The sequence below is a fragment of the Mercurialis annua genome, linkage group LG2 (genome assembly GCF_937616625.2).
Source record: "Mercurialis annua linkage group LG2, ddMerAnnu1.2, whole genome shotgun sequence".
NCBI lineage: Eukaryota > Viridiplantae > Streptophyta > Magnoliopsida > Malpighiales > Euphorbiaceae > Mercurialis > Mercurialis annua.
The window spans coordinates 10269647-10292317 of record NC_065571.1 but is presented as its reverse complement, the minus strand read 5'-3'; the positions used below and the strand labels follow the sequence as shown (position 1 = coordinate 10292317).

Sequence of the window (22671 nt, the reverse complement as noted above, 5' to 3'; positions counted from 1 at the left end):
GAAGAACAAGCAAAATCTAAACCATCACTGAAGCTTTAATGGCAGCTATATGATGGGGGTTGAAGATGAAGTAATTTTTGATTGTTTGTTTGGACTCTTTCCTATTTGCTTTACACGGTTTTGTGCTGAGGCTATAATTGTCTTATTTGTTCTATTTTTCAATTTGTTTTGGGGTATGAGGGAATTGTGAATTTTTTTCTATTTTATTGAGAGATTATTGCAAAAATGAAAAGGCTGAGGTAAAAACATTAGAGGGGATCACTTTTGAGGGATTTGTGTAAATTACCCATAAAATTATGCAAAAGTTCTTCTTCATCCTCTCTGTATTTTATTTTAATTATTACAAGTCTCCAATTTATTTATCTTTTCCATTCTTGCTTTTTTTTTTCATGTTATCATTATGTGTGAAACCATATTTAAACTTGATAATTGTGCTAATATGTTTAATAGTTAATACTAAGTACTGTAGAGACAATATATTTCTAAATAAAGGCAGATGGTGTATTTTTTTTTCAAGAAAAAATAAAAAATTAAGGATGTATTCATAAGATAAAACATGTTCTTTTTGTTTTTAAATATATTATATATTTAATTATTTATATTTAATTATTATGAATGATTATACTTGAAATTAACTAATCCTGAAGCGGAGTGAAGGTAATTTACTAGTTTAAATATAAGCTACAACTCATCAATTGAAAAAAAAACATATAGAATTGCTAAATTTAATGTTTATTAAATTGTAACTAAAAGTGTATTTGTATATGAAAAATAATTCTTATTTATTTAGAATGCACTATATCTAACCATAAAATTATGAACAGTCTGTCTGATGGACTAAGAAAACTAATTAAACACAACACAAATATTTGATTCTACTTTTGGGTCATTTAAGCCTACTTTTGTCTATTTATAATGTTTGACACATTTTTTAAAGATTAAAACTCTAATTAAAAAATAATAAAAAATGAGACATTAAAATAGTAGATTTAAAAATTAAGTTTAAGTACTTCTAACATAATATTACTTTTTTATGTAACGTACGTATTGACAGAAAGAATAATGGCAAAACACATATTTGGATTCAAGTATTATTATTTTTTTAATTAGATACCATCATTTTAATTTACAAATATATTATTTTGATAAATTTTAATTTACAAACATTGAGTCTTTATAATATTAGTTTTATAGACATTAGTTATTGTTAACGATGTCAAATTATACTGAAAAAACCGATTGAGATATTTACTTTTAATAAAAAAAAAAGAATTCAATTTTAAAAAATAATGTTAAAAAACTAGTAAATAATTTATTTTAGTTGTACTAACGGTGCATGGTGTGTAAATTTTATTTTTGTGACAGAGAAAACCTAATATTTATAATATTGAAAGTATAAAAACTCAATAGTGACAAAATGTTAAAAGACTAACTTTAAAAAATATGACCGGAAGAGCCATATAAAGAGAAAAATGTTGAAAGTAGAAAAGGGACAAGGGAATTGAATTTAAGTTTGCACCACAATTCCATAATATTTGGATAGCTGACCACATTAAAAAATATTACTGTATTTTGATATTTAATAGGAATTTTTGTCATTTTATTGCCTTTTTCCGTTGATGTGGTATTTGGCAATTTTTTTTTTTTTTTTATAATTTGGGGAAGGGGAGCGCTTGTGGGAGGAATTAAACCCACGACCTAACAGTTTTCTGCTTAGCGCTTATACCATTTGAGTTGGCAATTATTTGTTTGTTCTTTGAGGAACAACATTTCATGTCTGTTTTGTATACGGGTGAATTTTTTTTAAGTTTTCTAGTGAAAATTTCTATAAACTCTTCCCAGGGCTCTTTATGGACCATCTATGTAGAAATAGGATTTTTTAATTTAGATCATTTAATCTTTCATCTATAGAAACTTTTTAATATTTGTCTTCCTTTCCTCTTCTTTTTTTGTTGAACTCTCAATTGGTTTTTTTTATTTCTCTATTTCATTTGCTCTTTAGTGTGTGATTTTTTCTTCCTGCTTTCCTTTTTACAATCTTGATAGTATGGCTCAAGAGCTAGAAGGCATATGAAAAAAAATCATTGACAGAGGATGAACAATGTAAATTGGATCTGGCCGTCAGGTGACGATACAATGGTGGCAGATACCAAATCAAAAGAAATGTCGTGGAGTTTATTCTAATGACAAAAGCTTTTAACATTAAAGCATTTAATAGTGTCATGTCTGCAATTTAGAAATTAAATAAGGATTTTGTGATGACTGACGTGAGAAAGGGTGTGTTTTTCGGCAAATTCTCATCAAAAAAAGATACGTTAAAAATCTTTTGAGACAATTTGCGGCATTTCAAAAGACACTTGATATCCTCGAGAACATCAAAAGGGAAGAACAATTACAGATGTTCAATCTAAACCAAGAGAAATAAGAAAAGCGCGATTAAAATTTAAAAACGAATTGGTGAGGTGTTATAGGCGAACATTGATGACTTGGATACTTAGGGAAAATGTGTTTGGTTGAGGGTTAATATGGATATAACAAAATCTTTTGGACGTGGTGTGATAATAAAGAACAACATAGAGGAAAACATATGGGTTAATTTTTGATTTGATAGACTATCGAACTTTTGTTACTGGTGTGGAGTGGTGAGAGATATCCATGATGATTGTGAGCCAATGTTGAAAGATGTAGAACTAAATAAATGACTTTATAATCCGACATTACACGCATCGCCATATAAATAAACGGTAGTCTCAAGTAGAGCAGAAAAAATGCCAAGGACTCATATAGTCCTCAAATGGAAATGTGGTGCAATTTGCCAATTGTAAGACAAAATTTAGACATGGAAGAATGTGAATCGGGCAATACAAGCGCTTCCATAGACATCTTTTTTTTTTAATTATCAAAAATAAAATAATAATAATTTTTTCAATAAATTCATTTTAAAGTTAAGAATTTATCATTGTAAAATGAAACAAAAATTATTGCTTTGGTGGAAAAGAGACAACAATTCAGAATTTTTGGTGAAAATATCCCTAAGTTGGTCAACTATCAACAAGATCGCAAGTCATAAAGACTTGTGTTTAATCGTGCAAGCAAAATACTTCTGGCCAATACTAATCTATTTTAGTAGATGGAAATCTTTTTATTCAAGAATTTATTAATAGCTATTCAATTTATTAGTATGTTGTCAATACCGGAATTATTCTCAGATTAGTGCAGACTTCAAATAAAATATATAATTTTTAGATTTAAATGCTTCAAAAATCACCAACTTTCGCGTGTTTTTAGTATTTGACACAAATTTTTAATTTTGGCATATAAATACATATCAATTTTTTGCATATATAACACGGGCACCGTTTTTGACATAAAACGATACCGTTTTTGATCTAAAACGGCAACAATTTTTTTTACCTAAAACAGCACCGTTTTTGACCTAAAATAAAAATTTGGTCATATATGCAAAAAATAGTTCGTGTATTTATATACCAAAATTAAAAGTTCGTGTCAAATACCAAGAACACGCGAAAGTTGGTGATTTTTCGGACATTTAAGCCTAGTTTTTATAAATAAAGATAAAATTTTAAAAGGTAAATAAATTTATTGGAATTTTTTTATTGCATCTCTAATATAAAGCATTACAATCCAAACATTTAGCTTATTGCGAATACATTTACATACAAATAAATAATCAATAGCTGCAATCTTCTTTATACGAATGAATGAGATAAGAATTTCCGATGATAGTATTATAAATCAAAAATACAGTTTGTTGATCAAGTATCACAATATCTTTTACAAGTGACTAATATGGATTTTGTCAATTCGACATTAAATTAAAAGTACACTTTATCAAGAGAACAATAATCAGCAGTGGCAGCTTCATTGAATTGCTCAGCTGGACTATGAAAAATTGTATTGTTATTTTCAGCTGTTTTAACGAAGTTCTTTGTTGAATTTTTTTATTTTTTTAATATTTTTATTGTTTTACAATATTAATTTTAATTACAATTATAAAATTTATAGATAGTTTATTATTTGTTCATGTAATTTAATTTTCATAAATATATTTTTATATCTTTATTTTTTACACGATTTTTCTCATTTGTGTCCTTTATTTAAAAAACAATTAGATTTTCGTATCCGTTTAATATCCTTTATGTTTTCCGAATCAGTTTCCTTGCTACCTAATAAATAAATTAAACATAAAAAACCGTTAAAAACCATCTCAACTAATAAATATCAAATTAATTTTTTTTCCTCATGAGCTATTTAAATAATTGTATCGATCCTTTTTATATTAAAATTCACAATTTCTAGTTTTTATTCTATTATTTCTTTAAAATCTTTACTCTATATGATTTTAGTCATTCAAGTTAAAACACGTAAACAATAAATACAATTTATCTTCATTTTTACTTATTTTTTCAAAAACAAAAACAATAATATTTTTTGTTAAATTAGACCTATATTTTTTGCTCCATATAATTTGTTTATAATAATTAATTAGAAAATTAATAGAATGTAATATAATTTATGTTTAAAATTTCCTAAAATATATTTTTGTAGTTAACATAACGCATATATATTATTTTTAATAATTTTTCAGTAATTATTATTAATTATGTATATTTATTGTATATTAATCCTTAAAATTGGAAATTGTGGGCTTAATAATTAATCCTTAAAAATAAAAGAGTTTTAAATTGAATTAAAAAATTACTAGAACTTTTATGAATTTAGTTAAAATTATCTTCTTTAGTATTTTATAAATTTATTATTCTCTTTTGATATTTTAATTTTAAAATTTAAATTATTTCAATATATAATTTAATTTTAAATTATTTAAGAATATTTTTTGTATAACTTTATATGATGTGTAAGAAAGATGAACAGAAAAGAGGTGAAAAAAAATTGGTTTTCTTTCAAAGAAACAAAACAAAATTCATGACAAAATCTAAAAACTCCTAAAATAATAATTATTAATATTTAACTCTTTTATATTTATCAATTCAATATTTAAATTCTTTTTTCAAAATAAATTATTTATTAAATTTTCAAAAATTATACAATTTTGTCACTTTGACTAATTTAACTTGCCATTAAATACCGATTATATTAAAGGATTTTTTCCAAATACCTGTTTTGAGTAAAGTATATACACAATTTTGGCCAATCTTTTCCTCGTATCCTACGTTACCTAATAAGCTAACTTATTTACCAAAAAATCCACTATATAAAGAAGCCTTATTTCATTTTGGGTTAAACTTTTACATAACCACTTTTTTCTCTCTCTCTTCTCTCTGTTCTTCTCTCTTCTTTTCTTCATCTTTTTTTTTTATTTTTCATTTGATTTTCAGTTTATCTCCTCCGACTACTTTTCCGTTCGTCTTTTCGGTCGCGCTTCCGTTCGTCTACTTCCGATGGATTTCTCGTCGTTTCCGGTTGTTTTTCCGTTCGTCTTTCCGTTCGCGCTAGTCCGTTCGTCTCTTCCGTTCGCGCTATGGATTTCTCGACTCGTTTTTAGATTTGTATATTTTTTTTAGATTTTTTGTAATGATTTAAATATTTTGGAAATAAATTAGTGTAGATCTATAATTTTTTTGCTTACAAAATTGTTATATTATTCATATAATTATTTATTTTGTCTTCTCTTATTCATAGATTTGTTTATTGCTACTGATTTTGTAAAGAAAAAATTGATTTATGGTGCATTTGTAGTAATTTTATAATATATTTACGTTTTAGTGTATTTATAGTGTATTTCTGCCGTTTTTACTATATTTATGGTACATTTACAGTGTTTATGGTGTATTTGCAGTGTTTATGGTGTATTTGCAGTGTTTCATGGTGTAAACTAGGGGTGAGCATGGTTCGGTTCGGTTCGGTTTGGTTTAGTAAACTCCAAAACCAAACCATATTTTAAGAGAAAATATAAAAACCAAACCACGCCAAATATTTATGTAAAATTTCGTTCGGTTAACCAAACTTTAGCATCGGTTTCGGTTCGGTTTGATTCGGTTTGGTTAATATAGATTAAGATAAAAATTATATATAATTATACGTAATAATTAAAATTATGCATAATAATTTTTACTTATATGTGTGTATTAGTTTATATGTTTTATTTTCATATATGTATCTATACACACATATTATTTTTTTATATAAATATTTCAATAAATAAATTTTATATTTATTTAAACATATATAAATATTAAAAAAAATAACATTATTATAAATTTCGGTTTTTCGGTCGGTTCGGTTAACCACTAGTTAAAACCAAACCAAAACCAAAAACCATACTTTTTTATAATTTGAAACCAAACAAATCCATTTTAACCATTTTAACCAAACCAAAATTAATTTCGGATTGGTTTGGATCGGATTAATGGTTTGGTTCGGTTTTTGCTCACCCCTAGTGTAAACCACAAAAAACACCATAAAAAACACTACAAAATACACTACTTATACACTATATATACACTACTTATACACTAATCTTACACTATCTAAACACCATAAAAACACTATATATACACTACTGTTACACTATAAAAAATAAAATAAAAATTTCAGAAAAAAAAATCTATAAAAAATAAAATTAACACTATATATACACTAATCTTACACTATATAAAAAAACTGTCGGTCGGTTCGGTCGACCGAACCGAAAAAACCGAAAACCAAAATTGGAAATCGAAAAAAGGTATTTTTGAAATTAAAAAAACAAAAAGGTATTTTTCGTAAATAAAAAAAGATAAAAAAAAAATCAAAACTTAACAGGTAAAGGTGTAAATAAGTTACTAAAACATTTATTTCAAGAAATTACCACTTATATTAATCTGCATCACCAAATAATATAATTAATTTTTCTTGCATGCAAAATTAAATCTTTCATAAATTAAATTTGAAATCAACTTAATATAATTAATATTTCGATTAACCGCTTTAAAATTTATTATTGTACAGTAATATAAACCAATTCAAAATACTAATATAATTTTGTAGATTTAATAATTATTCAATCAAAATAAATTAAACATTAAATTAATAGTTTAAATTTTTTGTGAGCTAGTAATGAAAAAACTGAGCCTAACTACTAAAACTACATATAAACTCTTGAAAAACAGATGTAGAGAGACGTAAACGAAGAGACTCTTTTTTTCCCTTCCTCATCAATTCTTACCTACAAAAACTAAATCCCAAAAACAAAACAAATAAAATACAAAGTTTCAATCTTTTTTCTATCTCATCATTATCCAATTCCTTCTTTTTTTTTTTTTTTTTGCTAAATCCAAATTCAATCTTGTACCATATTTAATTTTGTATAAATATATGTTCATTTGTAAAAATACCCAATTTTTTTGTAATTCTTTAAATTTTTCGTATTCTATTTTTGAAAAGGAAATCCCTATTTTATCTGGGTTTGTTTTTGGAAAGTTTTAAACTTTACTGTGTTTTTGTCTTAGATTTCAACTGGGTGTGTGTTTTTTTGTATCAAATCCCATAATAAATACTTCAAATTTATAAAATTTAATCTGGTGGGTAGTTGTAGTTTGTTTTCAATTAGGACTTGGTGTTAGAGTTCTTGGTTTCTTTTAGAAATTTGAAGAGTTTGATGGATATGTTTGTGACTTAAAAATTTGTATTATTTTTATATGATTTGGGTATTGTTTGGGTTTGTATTTGGTGGGGGATTGGGAGTATTATGAGGAATAGTAGTGATGGACAGCAACATAAGAATTTGCAGGGGAGAGCTTTTAGGGCAATTTCTAGCTATTTGAGGATTGTTTCTTCTGGGGCATCTACTGTTGCTAGGTCTGCTGCCTCTGTTGCTCAATCCATTGTTGATAGAGATGATGATGGTGGCAGTGATCAGGTATATTTTTCAACTTCGTTCTCTTTGTAATTTGGTTATGAAGTTGGAGCATTTTATTATGTATAATCAGTTTTTTCTTGTGTTTGGATAGCTATGAATGATAGCTTTGTATCTCATTCTAGTTTTTATTCTTGTTCCTTTTGGTTCATTTGATAGGCTGTGTTGAATTTTTGAGTTGTAATGCTAAATATTGCTCGATGAAGTTGTACGTACTGTGTTTGTCAAATTCTTGATAACTTGAACTCGTGAGGAGTTCCGAAGAGGTTATTAGCTCATATTTTGAGTTAATGGGTGGCTACAAACATGAGAAATTACACGCAAGCTATGGACAGTACTACATCGATACAACTTCTTTAAGTGCTTTGGAATATTAGATTAAGTGAAGCCCTAATTTTTGGAGGAGCTTAGGTTCATTAGTTTTACGCTTTACACTTAGATTGTCCAGGGCTATCCTTTGTTCTTGTTCTGATACTCGTTAAGTAGGTTATTGTCGAGCTTTATAAATTTTAAATGTGAGTGGTTTCCTGAATCCTGATGTGGATGCACATACGCTGGCTTATGTGGTAATACAGTAGAGAAATGTGAGTTTTTGAATGATTTCTCATTTGGAATCATTTACATATAGATATTTTTTGTGGAAATTGGTTAAATGTTCCATAATTGTGGGAAGTAGATTTTTGGATTTTGTATGACTGATAATTTGGTGCTATCTCAAGGTCTGTTTGTGACTGTTTTTCAAATTGAAAACTTTTGGTTTTCTTTTATACTCTAGAGTAGAACAGGCATGATTAGCTTCGTTGCTAATCCAAAAGTTTGGGTTTTGTTTGCTGCCTTCATGACTTATCTAAGTAAATCAAGAGAGTGCATTAAGAAATGATAGATAAATCTGGATGTGTGGAGGATGATATATTAGGGTTCAAAGTCTAATTTCCACAATGGGAATAAAAGCATTGTTGAATATAGATATTGTGTGACAAGGAGTGGTGTATGCTTTTTTTTATGCGTAGATTTTCCACTCTCTTTAAAGTCTTAAACGAACTATAATATCATACGACTCTTGCATTTCATGCCTTCTTGTTTAATTCCGGACTTGTACTTTGGAGTTGAACCTCAATATAATCTTAGTGAAATGTAATTTGGAGCTAAAGTATTTTACCTCTGAATTTGTATTATTCCCAGTCAATGGTTGAGAAAAGCTGTTCTTGGAATGCATCTATTTTATCAATAGAATGTACAGAGAGAAGGCTAAATTGAGTACAAGAAGGATCTGATGGATTTCTGCTAGATTTGTTTAATCGAAAACCTGTGTACTACGCCATGAAGAAGGATGAAAGTTATTAAGTTAATCTAAAACTGATTGTCACTTCATAGGCTCATAGTGATCCTTGATTTTTTCTAAGTAAATTGTTAAAGCATTTATTAATAACTAAGTTCCTATTTCGTGGTATTAGTAAGGATTAATGTATGTAGAAATTGAGGAATAAGCCTTACCAACTCCACACCTATCCACTCGAAACTATTAAAAAGTTAATGAAATAGTTACATGCTAATGTGTGATAATTCATTTTGATTTCAGTTTGGCTATGCCAAATTTCGGATCGTCACATGTGCATGTCTCTATGGTTATCAATGAGTTATGTACTTGTCTACCTATTTTTTTGTGTACGAGTATATTACTGTTGCCAAGTTGAAGTAATTCATGCGAGGTTATAAAGCGATCAACTTAATTTTAGAATCGAAGTATATACAATCATTTGGGTGGAAATATGCCAAGCAAAATCAATAATTACAAGCATTCAACAGTTACAAGTGTTTTAATGGCTTGAAGTTCTTTTGAGCTATTGAATTTTGTTAAGAACTGAACAGATTTATTTATTTAACATTTTTATATATGCTGTACTTTCTTGTGTCTGCTATTCTTCTGCGAATAGGTGCACATAAATTGAAGTTATTATTCATTGTGTTCTCTACAGTTTTATTTATTTAACATTTTTATGTATGCTGTACTTCTTGTGTCTGCCATTCTTCTGCGAATTGGTTCATTCTCTACAATTGCATTTTGGTATAGAGTTTTGAATGGGCATTAATGATATCTAATATTCATTGAATTAGAACTTAAGGAGGGTCTTAATGTCACATCCTTTGTGAATTATAAACCGAACTGGAGCCTGGGTGGTTAATCAGACTGGAATGAATTGGAATGTCAGAAAGGATGGTTTGTCTCTTATGTGGGTTAAAACACATGGAAAAAATGATGAGGTGGTTGGAAAAATGTGGACAGATAAAACACTAAATTTTAGAGCTTCATGCCCATTAAGAGGTTAATGGGCATGCAAGGTTAACTTTCATCAATTTCTCTACACACGTTAGTCACTTTATTTTCCTCTAATCCACTCCTATGCTCAGTGTCATGTTTTATCTGCTCTTTAGTTGTCGATTTCATTTGATTTATCTCCCTTCTGCTGCCTAGAATAAGATTATGCCTACAGTTCATCGTTTATCCGGAGCTTGTTAATTTCTGTTCTGTTAGTGCACATATAGCTCTCCCTCATTTTTCCTACGGTATGTAGGTACACTGGGCTGGTTTTGACAAGTTAGAAGATGATGGTGGTGTCTTTCGGCGAGTTCTGTTGTTAGGTTATCGGTCTGGTTTCCAGGTTTGGGATGTTGAAGAAGCAGATAATGTCCGTGATCTAGTTTCCAGACATGATGGCCCTGCTTCGTTCATGCAATTGTTGCCAAAGCCTATAGCATCAAAGAGGTCAGAGGACAACTTTGCAGAAAGCCGACCTCTTCTGGTAGTTTGCACTAATGGGGCTGTCACTGGAGTCAATGATTTTCCAGATAGGTTACTTAGTCAATGCAACGGGAGCACTCCTAACGTCCATGAGTCTGGTAATGGAAACTTTGTGCCAACTGTAGTGCGGTTTTATTCACTCAGATCACAATCTTATGTACATATGGTTAAGTTTAGATCAGTTGTTTATTCTGTGAGGTGCAGTTCTCGTATAGTTGCCATTTCTCAAGCAGCTCAGGTTGGTGGTTTGTGCAATGTGATTTCAAGCTTGTTGATACTTGCTTTATCAGGAACAATAATTTAGTTTGTGTTGCAGATACACTGTTTTGATGCTGCAACATTGGAGAGAGAGTACACCATTCTTACAAATCCTATAGTTACAAATCCTGGTTCCGGAGGGATGGGCTATGGTCCTCTTGCCGTTGGTCCCAGGTGGCTGGCTTACAGTGGAAGTCCAGTTGCAATCTCTAATTCTGGACGTGTTAGCCCTCAACATTTAACTCCTTCATCAAGTTTTCCTGGTTTCAATTCAAATGGGAGTTTGGTCGCCCATTATGCAAAAGAATCGAGCAAACAACTTGCTGCTGGAATTGTGACTCTTGGGGACATGGGATATAAGAAATTGTCCAGGTATTGCTCAGAGCTCCTACCTGATCCCCACAGTTCCTTACAATCAGGGAGTCCTGGCTGGAAAGGAAATGGTACTCTTAATGGCCATTTACCAGATGCAGATAACATAGGCATGGTAAATTTACTAGTTCTTCGTTGTTTCTTTTCACATTAAACTCATTTTCTTTTTGTCACTTCTCTCGGGAACGACAAAATTATTTTTAAATTCACTCTCTTTCTGAAATTAAATGGTACTACTATGCGAGCATGAGTTTTTTGTGCATTATTCTTACTTTTCTCTTTCTTTTGTCTTGTTGGTCAGGTTGTTGTGAGGGATATTGTTGGTAAAGTTGTTATTGCCCAGTTTAAAGCGCACAGGAGTCCCATTTCAGCATTATGCTTTGATCCTAGTGGCACCCTTTTAGTTACTGCCTCGGTTCACGGTCATAACATAAATGTGTTTAAAATAATGCCTGGAAGCTCTTCCTCAGGTGACGCTGGAGCATCCTACACACATCTTTACCGGCTGCAACGTGGGTTTACCAATGCAGTAAGAGGAGCATAATCATTTCTACTTTTTCATCATGTAATTTTTTAAATCATGGGGAAGTGGAAGTGAAGACTTGATCTGGAGTCTCGCTTTTTCATCATATTTCATTAGTATGTTTTGATGTCTTAATTTTTTTTCTAATTATATCTTTTGGACTCTTTTCTCAGGTTATACAGGATATAAGTTTCAGTGATGACAGCAACTGGATTATGATAAGTTCTTCAAGGGGAACAAGTCATTTATTTGCTATTAATCCCATTGGAGGGTCAGTTAACTTGCAGACTTCGGATGCTTGTTATTCTGCTAAAAATTGTGGATCTGGTGTAACGACTAAGTCAGCTGTTCGTTGGCCGCCTAGTTTAGGTGCACAAATGCATAATCAGCAGAGCTTTTGTGCATCTGGTCCTCCAGTGACGCTCTCTGTTGTCAGCAGAATAAGAAATGGAAACAATGGTTGGAAAGGTACTGTAACTGGTGCTGCCGCAGCTGCAACAGGCAAGTTGATTTCCCTCTCGGGGGCTATTGCTTCATCTTTCCATAACTGTAAAGGGAACAATGACTTATATGCGGATGGCGCCATTTCGAAAACTAAGTACCACCTTCTTGTTTTCTCTCCGTCTGGTTGTATGATACAATACATGTTGCGTGCGTCAGCTGACATTGATTCAAAAGCTTTCGTGCCTGGGTTAGGCGTGTCTTTTGAATCAGTTCCTGAAAGTGATGGGAGGTTAGTTGTTGAGGCAATTCAGAAGTGGAATTTCTGTCATAAATTAAGCCGAAGAGAGCGAGAGGATAATGTTGACATATACGGTGACAATGGAAATTCAGATAGTAAGAGATATCCTGAAGGCAGGAAAAAGGGAAATAGTGTTCACCCTGAAGACATGGCTACAGCTACAAAAGCAAAGAACCTTGATGAAAAGCATCATTTGTACATTTCAGAAGCTGAACTACAAATGCATCAACCTTGTAATGCATTATGGTCAAAGCCTGAGGTATATTGATCATCTCCGTTTCACCTGATATTAGTCCATCAATAGAATCATACTTTTCTTATTTGCCCTTTGTCATTTGCTTTCAGGTATGTTTCCAACCAATGATGACTGAGGGGACAAAATTGGATGGAGAAAATGCAATGTTGGGGGAAATTGAGATAGAAAGGATTTTAACTCGCACAATTGAAGCAAGGTCAGCGAATTTAGTTCCTGTTTTTGACCGTCGCCGATATGCGAGGTTTGTTGAAGTCATCTGATTCCATTTTCCCATTTTGGTTATTTGACATTAACTCTTATCTTCCTTCATATGTAGTTTCTTTTGAATTTATATTGTTACTTGATGTTAGAAATATTTGCTAATCATAATTCATAAGACAAAAATGATGCTACATTATGATATACTGCGCTCTATTCTGCGGCAATGATATAATTTCTTAAGATAGTTTAGTTGATTGATTTTAGAATAAAGAACACATTACATATGGGCTGTGGGTGGATTGATGATGCGCCGAAGGGTGTTTACGTATTCATTTTTGGCTAATCCTCTGAAAAGCCCCCCACCTTTCAATCCCCCTTCGTTTGCACCCCCACCTTTCAAAATCCCCAATTTTACCCAAATTATCACCTTTCATTTTCAATTGCACCCTAGAAGTATTAAATTAGCCTTTTTTCACTGGAAAAAAGTTCAAATCGATACTTTATATTTTAATTCATATTCTAAATAGTCCTTAATGTTTAAATTTCAACAATAAAACTATATTTCCTAAAATGTTAAAAGTTAATTTTTTTAACATTAAATATAAATCAATTAAAAATATCATTAAATAATTATACAACCAAAAACCGCCACTCACATTTTTCGATCACCGCCATCCATCCATCGTCGAAAATTAAATAGATATTTAACATATCTTTTTATATATATATTATATAATTAATTTTTTTTTCCAAAAAAATATATATATTCTTTTAAATGGAGAAGACGACCGTTCGGTCGTCTTCTCCGACCCGTACAACAGACCCACCACCGTCGGTCGGTCTGTTGTTCAACAGATCCACCAACGGCGGTGGGTCTGTTGTTCACAGACCCACCACGGTGGGTCTGTTGTTCCCAGACCCACCCACGGTGGTGGATCTGAGAACAACAGATCCACCAACGGCGGTGGATCTGTTGAACAACAGACCCACGACGGTGGGTCTGTTGTTCACAGACCCACCACCGTCGGTGGGTCTGAAACAATAGACCCACCACGGTGGTGGGTCTATCCGCCGGAAAAGACGACCGAACGGTCGTCTTCTCCGGTTAATTTTTTTTAAAAAAAATAAAAAATTATTTAAAATATGAAATATTTTTTAGGAAATATGATTTTATTGTTGAAATTTAAACATTGAGGACTATTTAGAATATGAATTAAAATATAAAGTATCGATTTTAACTTTTTCCAATGAAAAAAGGCCAATTTAATACTCATAGGGTGCAATTGAAAATGAAAGGTGATAATTTGGGTAAAATTGGGGATTTTGAAAGGTGAGCGTGCAAACGAAGGGGGTTGAAAGGTGGGGGGCTTTTCAGGGGTTAAGCCTTCATTTTTAGCTGAAGATGCTTTTTCAATTGTACAGAAAACCATTTTGGATGCTTGAGCTGCTTCAGACCTAGAACTATGCTTTTTATTGGTAGAGGCTGCGAAATAATCGCTACTATGGAGATTATTCCTTAGTGTTAAAATTCATTAGAAGTAGAAAATAAATTGCTCCTTTTGCTTTTATGCAAGTGCTTGCTTTGATTTTGCGACGTTTATAATCTCAATTTTTATCTTGCATGCAGGACTCCGTCCTTAGATTGCAACACGAATGGGTGGCTTCCACATCAAAGACCCGTGCTTTCGAAAAATGGCAGGAATTCATGTAGGAGCAGCTCTTGCTCTCTCGACTACATAACTGATTATGGCGCTGTAGCTGCTGAAACTCAGAATGGAGTTGAAGAAAGAGGATGGAATAGTTGTAGGATGCCCTTGGAAGAAGATACGGGTTATGTAAATAGTAGCGATGGCTCCAAAACAGATACTAGACTTGAGAATGTAAATAATAGAAGCTTAAATACAGAAGCTCAACTCAAGCTTGTAAATAGCAAAAGTGGAGGCTCAACAGTGGAAAACCATTTTGAAGACGAGGGCGATGAGTTTGATTAGAGGTAATCTTTCTATCTTCTTCATCATAGTCTTTTTGGTTTTGTTTTAAGGTACCTTGAGTTTGATGTTACTGATAACTTTCAGTAGGGGTGTGCAAACAAACTGATATAACTGAACTGAACCGAAAAACCAACCAAACCATTTGGTGTGAATTGAAATATATTAAATTCTTAAAATTTGGTTTAATTTGATAGGGTTTTAACGGAATGCACACCCCTAGCTTTGGGAGCTATTTTTGCGGAGCTGAGCAAAACATGTATGATTACATTCGGATGCTAAGTCAATTTTCCGTCCTGTTTTTTCCTTTGATTCAGGTGTGCAGTAATTCTTTTATTCAGGTAGAACTCGAAAGTTCATTAACCATGTTAATATTTATGGGTGGAATTGTAAACAAGAGTGACAAGCTTGACGAAGAGGAAAAATGTTTATACTATGTTTGTTGGGTTCTTGAATTAACATTGTAAATAACAGACAAATATTTGCCAATAATCAGTTGTATTATTATTTAAATAAAATATACCATACTATATAACCTTTTTAATAACTCTTCCTTACTGTTCTATTCTATTAATTCTACATTTGTTGAGACTAGTTTGTGAAACAATGTTCAAGTTTAAGAACTTTTATATACATTTGCAATTTTTTTGCAACTACAGATTTGTCTTTATCTTGAGTTCTTAAAATTTCAATAACAAATCTGTTGTAAAGTTTTCCGACCTGGACGAAAGGTGTAACGATTTAGGCAATGTCTCGTAGAGAGGCTCCGTGACAAATACCTAACCAACTTATCAAATCTCCCGGATTTTATCGAGCCAGTTCATGGGAAGTAAGGAATATAAAAGCAGGCATAATTTCATTGGTGGATTCTGATGGTGGTGTACTTTTTGTTTGTGCGAAGTTGAATTTATATAGTTAAGCTTTAGAATCAATTTTACACGTTACATTGGAATCAATAAAGATATTTTAAAATTCAATTTTGTACAATATATTTTATGAGGCTAAATTAGTCAGCAATATTATTTTGATACAACTTTTTAAATTTCAGCTGGCTAAGAAGATATTTTATTGAAAGAGTTCAAACACCATTAATGTCATTATTATACGCTCTCAAACAATTAAGAAAATCTCATCCATTTTAATTGATGACCCACTTATAATTTAAGGACATAAATACTCTTTGGACAAAAGTTGGAGGGCATATTAATACATTTTATCCGACTTTAAACTTTTCCTGCTATCATGTAAGTCTTGTATATAACTGTCCTGACCACATCAGAACCGCCCCAAGCTTTCTCAAACTCCTTAACAACATCTTCAGACAGCAATTCCACACCTTGATCCTTAGCAATACTAACACCTGACCATGATCTTAACAGCCCCAACATTCCCTCAAACGACATCTCCTTCGGCATGTCCAATATCATCGGCTGCCCTTCGCAGCCAACGCCCACGCTTTTAAAAGGAAACGGAAGTGTCCTGTAACAATCCATTGCGATTTTGGCCTTGGGATTCGCGAACGGAAGCGCACTTTCGTAGAATTGCCACATGACAGGATCAAATTCTGAGTTAACTTGGATGAGATTGTATGTCCAAACTGCAATGATGCCTCCTGGATTTCGCAGCAGACGTTTAACCTGAGAGTAGAATCTTTCAAGATCAAAATAATGTATGGCTACTGATACTGTCACTAGATCAACTGAATTTTCAGCTCCGACTAAAGATACTATTTCATCGTCGGTCATTGATGATGGAGTGTGGATGTATCGAATTCGAGGATTGGGGATGGCATGCTTTAGCTGTTCCTCACTTATGTCAGTTGCAATTACCTGGTCATAATGTTGTGCAATCTGCAGAAAGCAACATATAGATATAAAAAATGAATCGTTTTTAATCAAATGCTATGTTGCACGAGAAACTTATCGATTCATTTTCATTATTAAAAATGCTTACGGAACTCCAAAACTTCATATTATAATCATTTTTTATAAAAACAAAAACCGTTTTGTCATTTCAGTGTTTCCCATTTCAACATTTTCATTTCCGTGCAGTAATACGGATCAAAAACAATCACTATTGTTCTAATAATCATTACTGTTCTCACTTAATAGCAATCAATTAATCATAATTTTTAACAATCTGCAAACGATTAATTAAATCAAACACAAATCAACTGATCCATGAACTACCATTTATCTATTTTGTATTTCAGCTGTTTCCGCATATATCGGTTATCGTCCAACATAGATCAAAAGCAAACCCTAACTCTCACTTAATTGCAATCACACTTGAACACAATTTTTAACAATCTGCAAAATATCTATTGAATCAAAGGCAAAATCAACTGATCCATGAAGTATCATAACTACTTTTTACTTAAATCATATGCAATCACTTGATCATAACATGACAGATCTTCAAAGAACCTAATTCAATTTAACAATAAATAAACTTAACTCCCAATTCAAGACCAAATTCATTCACTTCAAATTAAGAAAACAAAATCAATCCATATGGGAAGTGAAAGTTAAGAGAAAACAAACATTGATGGCAGCTTGGCCGTTACCGGTGCCGGCATCCCAAGCTAAAGAATGGTGAGATGTAAGAGCAGAGAGCATTGAGAACCATTCCTTTGGAAAAGTTGGCCTTGCCTCTGCATAGATTGCTGCCTGCTTATCAAACAAACCTGCCATTTTTTTGTAGTTTATCTATTTTTTTGGTCTTTTTTAGGTTTACTTTTGATCCTTCATTATATAGACTATAGAGTGGCCCTGTTTCCCCACCATTAATATGAATCTATTACTCACTCTTTCTTTCCTTTTTCAAAAAAAAAGGGTGAACACGACCTTCAAACTCGTGTCTCGAATTATAAAAGTCTAGTTTAATTCTTTTTGGATCAATTAAATTCTTGAATTTGTGTTTCGGGTCCAGTAAGCCATCTTTCCTCAAACTCTCTTAATTTAGATCAAGTAACTCCTTCAAAGACGTGATTTATTTAACCCTTGAGATATAAGTTTAGAAATCTAATTTATTAAAAAAATAAAACTAATTCATTTGACTCTATCACATAAGTTTAAGGGTCGCGTTAATTCTTTATTCCTTATTTATAATATGTATGTTCCTTTTTCTAGTTAAAGATGTGTTGGTTCTGAGAAAATGCAGTTGCTTAACACTAATTTAATTGCTTACACATCAACTCTAGATCAACAAAGAGGAAGAAAAGATGCAGATAATATCAAGTAAATCAACTTGAAATAGTTGTTCTATAAGGGATAAATAGTGGATTATATGCTAGAGCTACTCTCTTAATAGCTTCAGCTTTCTTTATCTGAAGTTAAACTTTTCCTCGAGTTAAAGTTTAGGGACATAATTTTATTATTTTAAGAGTCGGGTTTCACTCGAGTTAGAGTTTAGGGACAAAAATACTCTTTGGGCAAAAGTTGGAGGGCATATCAGTACATTTTGCCTATACTATATACTGTAGCTACTTTATTCCCAAGTTAAGCTTTCTCAAACTCCTTAACAACATGTAAGTCCTGAATACTGTTCTGACAAATTTCCCTTTCAATTCAAAATTTAAAACCTCACTAAATCAACCCATTATAAATATGTATATATCAAACAAAAGTATAGATACTGATTTCTTAAATTTCAGCTGTGTTCATGAGCTGCAATAATAGCATTTTACAAGGCAAATAAAGCAAGTAAAGAAATGAAGTTACAAACATAATAATACAACAAAATTTTGGGAAGGCTTAGCAATTGGGAGATTCATGGATCAGAATTTCTCCCAATGTCACTGATAAAAACGGCTTTGTCAGCGGATGCCATTTACGGACTAATTGAGACGAAACTCGACTCATGGTAGGCCGACATTGAGGATTGGGATTCAGGCATGCAAATGCAAGTATTGCAACATGGATCACTCCTTGAGCATTTTCTTTTTTAGGAATCGGCAGGCGTTGATCAATCAAATCCTTCACTAGAATTTGATGCTCGATTGATGGACACAATGTCGACGATGAAAGAGATGAGAGGAGGTCACCCGGATGCATTCCCATTAATATTTCTAGTATCACCACTCCAAAGCTGTAAACGTCGCATTTTTCATTTACAATCATCGTGTACGCTAGCTCTACAAAAACATGTTGAAATAATACTAATTAATATAAACAGTAATGAGTTTGTGATAATAATTAATATATGCATGACTCAGATAAATAAGTTCACCTGGAGCTGCATATCCGAATGTGCCAGCAAATGAAGTCCAATTCGACGAGTCCGGCATCAACAGCCTAGCAGTTCCAAAATCAGAGACACGAGCTTCAAATTCCAAGTCCAGCAGAATATTATTGCTGGAAACGTCTCGATGAACGATTGGAGGCGAGCAGTCGTTATGCATATACGACACTGCATCAGCAATTCCTTTCGCTGCATTTAGCCTCTTATTCCAACCAAACTCCATTGCTTCCTCCCTGTCGCTCAGTACCTTTTTCAGACTTCCTCTTTCGATGAACTCATAAATCAGAAAGGAGCATTTTGCGTGGGAACAAAAGCCATGTAACTTGACAATGTTCCGATGACGAATCTCTGTTAACACACGAATTTCACTGGTAAATGCTTTCAGATCTGCCATTTGCTCCCCATTATGTGATTGGTGAAGTTTCTTCACGACGACTACTCGACCTGTCGGAAACACTGCTTTGTAGACAGTCCCATATCCCCCTACGCCAATGCAGTACTTGGAGTGGAAATCCTCTGTTGCCTGTACAATGTTTTCATATTCCATATCTCTATCATAAGGAGTCCACATTACTTCACAACGTGGCTCTCTTTGTTGAGCTTTTCTGATTTTAGATCTTTTGCGGAGAACAAAAAAACTACCGACGGAGACAAACAATAGAAGGAGAACGCCCAAAAGAGGCAGAATAACAAGAAGGACTACCTTGCTGTCACTTTTGACTTTGAATTCTTCTGTTGGAGGAAAAACACAGGCCTTTAAGTATGTGTTATTACCGCAAAGGCCTCTGTTATTTCTGAGTTCTTCGAAAGAAGCATCTTGAAAAGCTTTAATCTTTGGAATTTGACCCTCTAGTTCATTGAAAGATAGATTCACCAGGGTCAAGCTCAACAAGTTATCAAAAGTAGCTGGAATCAAACCTGATAGCAAATTCTGAGAGAGGTTCAACATCTCGAGTCTTTGTAAGTCTCCAATTCGTTGCGGTATCTCTTTCATCAACAAATTTTGACTCAGATCAAGGTCTTGTAGAGTGTGCAAGGTTCCAATTTCTGAAGGAATCGGTCCTGTAAATTTGTTGTTGCTGAGGTTCAAAAACCATAGTTTTGAGCATTCTCCAATTTGCTTGGGAATCGATCCACTTAAATTGTTGGCTGCCATGTTGAGAATTTCAAGATCAGACAACATTCCTATTTCTGGAGGAAGGTTTCCTGAAATCTGGTTATTGTTGAGAATGAGTTCCAACAACTTTAACTTCCCTAATTCTATGGGAATCGACCCGACAAGCTGATTCGAAGAGAGGTCAAGTAACTGCAGCTGAGGTGCAGTCCAAATATCAGATGGAATTTGGCCAGAGATTTTGTTATTTGAGACTTTAAATGCTGACAAATTCTTAAGATCTTTCCATTGCCATGAAAGTTCACCAGAGAATTTATTATCACTCAAATCTATATAATTCAAGTGCGGGAGTGCGCCGATAGATAAACTTCCAGTGAGTTGGTTTCTATCAAGCCTCAACCTTGACAATTTGCTACAGTTTTTCAAACTTCTTGGAATTGGACCCGTCAAAAAATTGTCAACCGCAGCAAATTGTACTAGTTCACCACCAATGAATGCATTTTGGGGTAATTGGCCAGTGAGATTATTGAAAGATAAATCAAGTGTAGTGAGTGATGTCAACATTCCAACTTGATGAGGTATGGGACCAGAAAGCTGGTTATTTCGCAAGAAGAGATTATTTAACTTGGTAAGGTTTCCTATGGAAGGAGGGATTGCACCATTGAGATTATTGGAAGATAAATCAAGTGTAGTGAGTGATGTCAACATTCCAACTTGATGAAGTATGGGACCAGAAAGCTGGTTATTTTGCAATAAGAGACTATTTAAGTTGGTAAGGTTTCCAATGGAAGAAGGGATTGCACCAACAAGATTGTTGTCTAAAAGCTGAAGTGTAGTAAGCCTACGCAGGTTGCCTATTTCCATGGGAATGGAACCAGACAGTTGATTTCCATAGAGGTAAAAATAAACCAGAGAGTTGCTTAAGTTTCCAATGGATTTAGGGATCGGACCAGTAAGGGTATTGTTTGAAACATCAAAATCAGCAAGAGATGTCATCCTTCCAACTTCTAGTGGTATGGAACCTGAAAGTAGATTGTCACCTAGGTAAAGATCGATTAAGTTGAATAAATTTCCCATGGAAGCAGGGATTGAGCCTGTCAGATGATTTCCAAACAATAAGAGCCTAACAAGTGAAATAAGCTTGCCAATCTCTTGAGGGATGTTGCCATGCATACGGTTCTCAGCTATTGAAAAGCCAACAAGACTTCTAAGCAAACCTATTTCAGATGGAAGGTTTCCGGAGAAAGTATTGTAAGACAATTCAAGAATATTGAGCTTGGAAAGGTTACCGACATTTGAAGGAATGGAACCATAAAGTGAGTTGTTACGGAGATTAAGCTCGATAAGATTGGGAAAGGATGATAAATTCAGGTTATGAAGCGTACCTTTCAAACTAGAATCTGTAATGGTTATGTTAATAACGTTTCCACCATTATTGCAATAGATTCCAGACCAATTGGTGCAAGGTGTACCTCCTCTCCAGGACAACAGGACATCCTGGCTATGCATATCCAGAGTGGCTTTCCATTTTAGAAGAGCCTCTGCTTCATTATTAACAGGCACATTCGCAATTGCAGCGAAAGCAAGCAAATGGAACGTGGTAGCAAAGCAGAAGAAAGCTTGGAAAAAAAGAGAAAACAATTTCTTGAGAGAAGACTCCATGAATGGAATGGGATTTACTTGTGAGTCAAGTATATATGGACACTTGAGTATATATGAACACTTGCATTGTCTCATATTTCTCACAATTACACATCACTTGGCCGGTATTTCATTTATGCATGTTTCTCATGGAATTGTTCCATATTTCTCACAATTCACACATCACTTCTACTTTCTATGGCCCCCTTGCAGGACTTTCTATGGCCCCCTTGCAGGACTTTTTATGAAAACATCATGCAAATCATGCAATAACCACTTGACTAAATAGACTTGAGATATTCCCTTCAGTCAAATTGTTTTAAGTGTCCCTATTTTCATGTTATTTTGTTACTCGTGTATTCATCGGTATTATAAAATTACCAATTAATGTGTTATTTAAATTGTAAAATTATAAAATGACCAATAGATGTGTTATCAGGTTCACCACTTCATGCATTCTATAAACAATTATAATCTTGTATCATTTTGGAATATTAAAGCATCTCCAATAAAATACTAAAATGTAATGTCAATTCTAAAATTTAGCATTTAATTTTTAAATTTCACTCCAAATTAATTAACAACATGTCAACAAATGAATTAACAAATTTATGAAAGACATACTCAATAAATTGCATCCACAAATATTTTCTAA

At 32.7% G+C, this 22671-nt stretch overlaps 3 protein-coding genes across 4 annotated transcripts; 1 reads left to right on the top strand and 2 right to left on the bottom strand.

Annotated features, from left to right (window-relative positions):
• The first annotated feature begins 7132 nt into the window (after positions 1 to 7132).
• On the top strand, positions 7133 to 15608 carry LOC126668796 (autophagy-related protein 18f). 2 transcript variants are annotated; one of them, XM_050361973.2, is made up of 8 exons: positions 7133 to 7882; positions 10453 to 10917; positions 10996 to 11424; positions 11611 to 11838; positions 12006 to 12833; positions 12920 to 13071; positions 14659 to 15024; positions 15337 to 15608. In XM_050361973.2, exons 1-7 carry the CDS (start codon positions 7712 to 7714, stop codon positions 15020 to 15022), a joined length of 2637 nt encoding a protein of 878 aa, XP_050217930.1. In that variant the 5' UTR covers positions 7133 to 7711; the 3' UTR covers positions 15023 to 15024; positions 15337 to 15608. The 2 variants fall into 2 exon arrangements, with proteins under 2 accessions (XP_050217930.1, XP_050217931.1); XM_050361974.2 differs by having other exon boundaries at positions 15217 to 15343.
• Positions 15609 to 16137: 529 nt separating this feature from the next.
• Positions 16138 to 17838, bottom strand: LOC126667677 (uncharacterized). The gene is made up of 2 exons (XM_050360720.2): positions 17563 to 17838; positions 16138 to 16869 (listed from the first exon to the last, which is right to left on the bottom strand). The coding sequence occupies exons 1-2, from the start codon at positions 17710 to 17712 to the stop codon at positions 16243 to 16245; spliced, it is 777 nt and encodes a 258-aa protein (XP_050216677.1). The 5' UTR covers positions 17713 to 17838; the 3' UTR covers positions 16138 to 16242.
• A 794-nt stretch (positions 17839 to 18632) lies between these two features.
• On the bottom strand, positions 18633 to 22037 carry LOC126667678 (MDIS1-interacting receptor like kinase 2-like). Its single transcript, XM_050360721.2, has 2 exons — positions 19250 to 22037; positions 18633 to 19154 (listed from the first exon to the last, which is right to left on the bottom strand). Exons 1-2 carry the CDS (start codon positions 22035 to 22037, stop codon positions 18775 to 18777), a joined length of 3168 nt encoding a protein of 1055 aa, XP_050216678.2. The 3' UTR covers positions 18633 to 18774.
• Between the last annotated feature and the right edge of the window lie 634 nt (positions 22038 to 22671).